This window comes from Buceros rhinoceros, unplaced genomic scaffold, assembly GCF_000710305.1.
Source record: "Buceros rhinoceros silvestris isolate BGI_N320 unplaced genomic scaffold, ASM71030v1 scaffold19951, whole genome shotgun sequence".
Classification (NCBI taxonomy): Eukaryota; Metazoa; Chordata; class Aves; order Bucerotiformes; family Bucerotidae; genus Buceros; species Buceros rhinoceros.
In genome coordinates, this window is record NW_010396202.1 from 34,320 (window position 1) to 40,368 (window position 6,049).

The 6,049-nt window shown below is 40.5% G+C and overlaps 1 protein-coding gene across 1 annotated transcript in view; it reads left to right on the top strand.

Moving 5' to 3' along the window:
* The window catches only part of TRPC3 (transient receptor potential cation channel, subfamily C, member 3), a 31,963-nt gene extending 26,344 nt beyond the window's left edge, over positions 1–5,619 (top strand). The window contains exons 8-12 of the mRNA XM_010145841.1: positions 500–695; positions 1,768–1,977; positions 3,546–3,629; positions 4,107–4,182; positions 5,054–5,619. Coding sequence (XP_010144143.1) covers positions 500–695; positions 1,768–1,977; positions 3,546–3,629; positions 4,107–4,182; positions 5,054–5,196 — 709 coding nt within the window. The 3' untranslated portion in view covers positions 5,197–5,619. The remainder of the gene's footprint in view (positions 1–499; positions 696–1,767; positions 1,978–3,545; positions 3,630–4,106; positions 4,183–5,053) is intronic.
* The last annotated feature ends 430 nt before the right edge of the window (positions 5,620–6,049 follow it).

Sequence of the window (6,049 nt, forward strand, 5' to 3'; positions counted from 1 at the left end):
GTCTTGAACAAATCCCACAAAATCTGTTTGGCTTGTTGGTTTTGTGGCTGAACCTGCTGCTACCCACTTCTGAGTGCCCCCTTCCTAATGGAATATGCGATCAGAAACTCTGGAAAGGAGTTCAGCAGTTTCCTTCCCATCTGCTTCCTTTTTAGCTTTATTAGGTCACTAAGGTCTGGCCCCTGCAGAGTTAGACTGGAAAGTGATGAGACGAGGATACGCGTCATCTCAAAACCTGGAAATAGATTACCTATTTAATGCCTGGGCTGTTGTGTTGCTTATATTAGTTATTACAACTATATTATCAATGAGGATGGGTGGAGCACAGTGAAGAAGTTGAACATACTGTGAAAAATACTTTCTGGCATGTTTGTTGTTTGATCAGTACTCTACAAACCTGCTTCACAGACAAGTTACTTGTGATTGTTTCTTACTGTAAACACAACTTATGTTTATTTGTCTAGTTAGTAATAACGCCTTCCTCTGTTTTTTCCTACAGAGTGGAAGAAAGTTTCAAGACCTTATTTTGGTCCATATTTGGTTTGTCTGAAGTAACCTCAGTTGTCCTCAAATACGATCATAAGTTCATAGAGAACATTGGTTATGTTCTTTATGGCATATACAACGTAACGATGGTGGTAGTTCTGCTCAACATGCTGATTGCTATGATCAACAGCTCGTATCAGGAAATTGAGGTGGGCTCTGTTCTCAGGTTGTTCTCTTTTGTTACATTGAAAAAGGGCAGAATTATTAGGAATGATTTCCATGAGCACATTTTGATATGCCAAAGTACAGTGAAGAGATTACCTCAGTAAAGGAGATGACAAAAAATTCCCTGTTTCTAGGACTGACTTTACCTAACACCACAGCCAAGCTGCAGGATCTGAACAAGTAGTTCATCTTGTGCCACGTATGCGCATCTAGGGAGATACCCATCCATCCATCCAGAAGTCTTGAAATCGAAAGCAGTATTCAAATGAAGAGTGCTGCAAAGCAGAAAACAATTACCGGGTGTAACATTTGAGACATGGGTGGTTCATTCCCAGTTTCCTTAGGATGTTTTCTTCGTGTAGTGCAGTACAGTCTTGGACAGATCATTAGGATGTGGATTAAGTGTATTCTGACGTGCTCTTTAATGGAAATTTGGGGTTTAGTTCTGAATCCAGCAGGAGAAAACTAGTTATCATAAAAAAAAGCTTTTACCTTTGGAGTAAACAAAGTCCAGCCTTGGAATACTTCTGTAAGAATGTATTAGGACAAAATCAGTTTGTCAGTTTCTGAGGTGACTTCTTCATGACAGCAAAGTGTGTATTTTCTGTACTCCCATTATACATCAGAGATGCTTTTCATGGTTATATAAGAAGCTGAGTGCTACCATTTTAATCCCCGTCTGCCTTGAAGCTCATACTTCGTCACTTGTGCAAATACCAAATTCATGTGACCACTTTAATGAGAAAAACAAGGCTTTAAAAGAAGAAAGAAGCTCCACTTGAAATAGTGAGGAGTTTATGTGCTGGCTTTCGCTCAGTGCAAAAATAACACTTGTTTAAATGGTTCACATGCTTTAACTAAGTATTGCCAATGAGATGTTGCCATGAAGAAACAACTGAAATTTAGTTAAAATAGACTTGATAAAGTGGTCACATTTTTGCAGAACTACTGGGAGTCTTACTAGCAAGCAAATAACATTTTGTGTAAAACCGGAAAGGGTTGATATTTAAAAGCAGTTTCATCAAAGCACATACCTGTTTCTATCTCTTAACACAGGATGACAGTGATGTGGAGTGGAAGTTTGCTCGTTCTAAACTGTGGTTGTCGTATTTTGATGATGGAAAAACATTACCTCCACCGTTCAGTCTTGTACCCAGCCCCAAATCCTTTTTCTATTTCATCATGAGGATCATTAACTTTTCTAAGTGCAGGAGGAGACGGCTGCAGAAGGACATTGAAATGGGAATGGGCAATTCCAAATCTAGGGTAGGTACTGAAGCCTTTTCTTTGCATCAAAGAATTGTGCGTCCATTCCAGCATTCTGCTTTTCTGTAAGCTTTAGGGTGTCATCTGTGCTTCTGATGATAGTACAGTGATTACTCAAGCGTTTATATTCACAAATCTGTATTTCAGACTGTCTAAATGTACTGCATAAAACCAAAACATACCTATAAATTTTCTTAGGACAACAAGGTCTAATGACTGGGAAAACACAATTAAACCAACAATGACTGAGTATCCAGACACACAAATAATTCCCATGAGGGAATAACCTAAACGTTGAACAAAAACGGCTTTAGTCTCCATTAGAAAGATTTTTAGTTCAGAGTTAAAAAAAGAGGGGGAGGATGAGGAGAGAAAACTTTTCACTATGACAGGAAAAGTATGAAGCGTGTTCAGTGTGATACTCCCTTCCTAGTGTCAAAAGCTGCGTTCTCAACAGGAGAGAGGGAGGATTGGGAATAATAATCTTCAACGCTTCCATGACATTCTAAATTTGGGTTTCTAAGTGTTCTTCACAAATATTGATGGAACGCAAGGTCATAATGGCCTTGTGAGAATTAGATAACAATTCCACTTGGTTTTTTGATGGCAAACTGGGGCACAGGCGGGTTAAAGAGGAGACACGTGGCTGCTTTTATGTTAGGATTAAGGCCCTGTGTATTACAAAGACTAAAAGGTATACCTGGAGAATAATTATTGTTTGTTTTACTGTAAATTATCAGAAATGTCAAGTCTCATCATCTTTTTTGAAAGATCTCTCTGGAGCTTAGGACTTCTGAGCTGTTGGTGGTAATGAATCTTCAGTGAAAAAAATATTTACTCCAGTTTTTTGGAGGTGGTGAAAGTAGATACATGTTTATAAAAATGTCGGTTTAAATCCATTTGGCTAGAAGCACTTTTTGGGGACTAACTGCTCGTCTTTTGCTCTCTAGTGCTCCAAGTGCCTGAACGTTGTAGTTTTCTCCAGTCACTGTACAAAAGATGTGTTTAAAAAAACGAAACAAAGACACCTCAACACCCGAAGATACCCTTTGTTAAAACAAGCATCCAGTCGCGCTTATGTATCATAGAGCAGTACTCACTGTCAAACTTAGAATGTAGGTCACTAAAGAACTAAAACCCTCTCTGAGCCACTGCTGAGACAGGTCAGGTGGAGTTAGTTTTCTTGAACGAGGCAGAGCTGCTTTTGAGCATGTCTTTGTCGTTAAAAGTATGCTTCAGAGCGCAGATCCACAGCAGCTCGTCGTCAAAGCCCGTTTGGAGGGTGTCTCCTTGCTCTGGCCACTCGCTCCTGCCCCCAGCCATCCTAACCCGGCATTTCCTCTGCCGTGCCAGCATATTTGCTTTGAAGCAAAACAAGATGGCTGAAATTATCAGTGCTTAAAAAAACCAAAACCAACAGCAAGTCGAAGCAATCTCAGGGTTTTTTTGAAATCGTATTCTAGTATAGTGACTATGAAGACATCCCCAAAATGTCTCCAGTGAAAAAAAGGAGCTGAATTCTAACTGTGAATTCTGTAACACTCTAATTTTGTCTCGTTTCTTCCTAGTTAAACCTTTTCACTCAGTCGAACTCCCGAGTGTTCGAATCGCACAGTTTTAACAGCATTCTCAATCAGCCAACACGCTATCAGGTAAGTACAGGCGGTGGTCTCGGTTTTGAGTAGTAGAACTGCGTGAAGGTCATGGTGGGGTTGCGTGTTTCGAGCACGGTTTGCCTTCACCAGATAGAAAAAAACCTACTGTAGAAATCAAGCTCCAGGGCGCTGCTGGAAAAGAGACCGTTACTGTAACGAAGGGCAGACCTGTTCTGGAGCTGTTACAAGCCTGAGTTAGGTGCGTTTAGACACATTTTCCTGTTGTCCTGTTCCCTACAAAAAGCTGTGGTGCTCTGTAAATATGAGGTAATTGCATGAGAAAGGTGCTTCACTGTAGTGATAAATCTCAGCATGCCACCAAAAGAGCCCCTGTGAGGCAAGTGCTCTTGATCTGGGGCTGCTCATTCTTCCGCTTTTACAGATGTGAGTCCACTTACAGATGCGAGTTAAGAAAAGGGAATAGTGTTTAATTATGTATTCTCACCTGCTTATACACCCCTTTTAATCTGGCAGCAAATAATGAAAAGACTGATAAAACGCTATGTTCTGAAAGCACAAGTGGACAAAGAAAACGATGAAGTCAATGAAGGTAAGAAAGAGGCTGCGTTTGCGGTGTTCAGAGACAATTTCTGTCACGTTGCATTGGGAATTGGTATTTACAGGGGTGCCTGGAGGTTTCGGGTAAGAGGAGGGTTTGTTTGTACTTCCTCCTGTTCCTGCTCCGCAGTGGGGGGAATCATCTACCTAGTTTAGGTATTCCTTCGTCATCTTCTATTTCATAGGTGACAAATCACTGCCTGGGGTGGATCCTGGGTAAGAATTCACGCACCTTACACCTGCTGGAAGAGCAGCATTCGAGTATTTTTAAAAGCTGCTGCTCTTGAACTGAATATCCCGTAACGGAAAACGTGCTGCTGCTTGTTACGAGCCTGGCCTTGACAACTGCTGTGATTTAAAAGCGTTTTTTGTACTAGTGTCAAATTGTAACATGGTTTTAAACTGGTTGACTTTTTCTAATTCAAAGGATGTTGGTAAGGAAGAGGAGAGAGACTCAGAAGCTGTGAGTTTTTCTGCCAGCTCTGCCACACTTTTCCTGTGTAATCTCAGCACACCCCTTCAGAAACAAATCTCTCTGCCTTTCCTCTCTGATGTTTACCAGCTGTTCAGCAGTGTTGCCGTGATTAATTCATTAACCTATGTAAAGCGTTTTCTGACCCTCTGGTGTTCCCTTCCTCGCGGAGCACAACATTAGAGTTCAGTGGGCTGTTAAAAGTACCTGTTCAGGGGTGGAGACACGTTCACTTCACACTGAGAATGAAGGAGAGGTAAAGCCTCCTGCCCCAGCCCTGCCCGCGTGAATATTTTGAGATAACGATCAGAAACACAAGCTGATGTGACTTAACAGTATTGAATTAACGTCCAGCTTTGCTCACAGGTATTTTTTTCAATCATTAATACAGGTGAACTCAAGGAAATCAAACAGGATATCTCCAGCCTTCGCTACGAACTGTTGGAGGATAAGTCCCAAGCCACAGAAGAGTTAGCAATTTTAATACATAAACTCAGCGAGAAACTAAACCCTAATATGTTGAGATGTGAATGATTCAACAAAGGAACCACGGCTTTGACTACAGCACAACTATTTATTGGCAATAATATTTCAGTATCTTATACTTGAAAGATGTATTGTAGATTTTTAGCACTAAATAACTTTATGTACAGCTTCTCTGGAATTTAGTCTTAGGAAATTTTATTAACTCACCACAAAAAGATTGCTCTCCTCTTCATTTTAATGGCCTGGAAGCAAGACCTATGTCTTTTTTTTTTCTTTTTCTTTGCATTTCTGCATTAAAATGGTATAATGGTATGAATTGCTGATGTGTTAACAGGTTTATGAATACATATTGAGAATCCTTTGCACTAAATTTGCAAGAAAAAATGAAAATAACTGGTACAGCGTAGTACTCTGTTCCTCGCAGCAACTGGGTACAAGTAGGATTTTTGTGAATACCATAAATCGACTAGAGGTCAGTGGAGGATTACTTGAAGCCTTTGTTCTTTATTAGTGATGCTCGTAACGTGTAATAAGCCAAGAACTCACGTAGGATTACAAGGAATTAATGAAAATCAGGTAAGTGTGAATGTAACTGTAGTAGCACTGTTTAACATGTATGTACGTACACGCACCCACAACTACCGTTTCTTAATTCAGTGTATTCGCTGTCAAGAGGAAGGACTAGAATTTGGTTTTTCTTTTTAAACAACCCGACGACTTTGGAAGGCCGCGTGAACTCAGCCCAAAGCTCCTCCTTCGGTGGTAGAAATTACTTTTTTAACACTCGGACTCCGGGCAGGGCTGGTATTTTGTTACACTGTTCTAAATAACGCCTCCGATGCTTCGTTGTTAAATAAAACATTCCTACTTTACTGATACTCCATGTCGTCCCGCTGGTTTG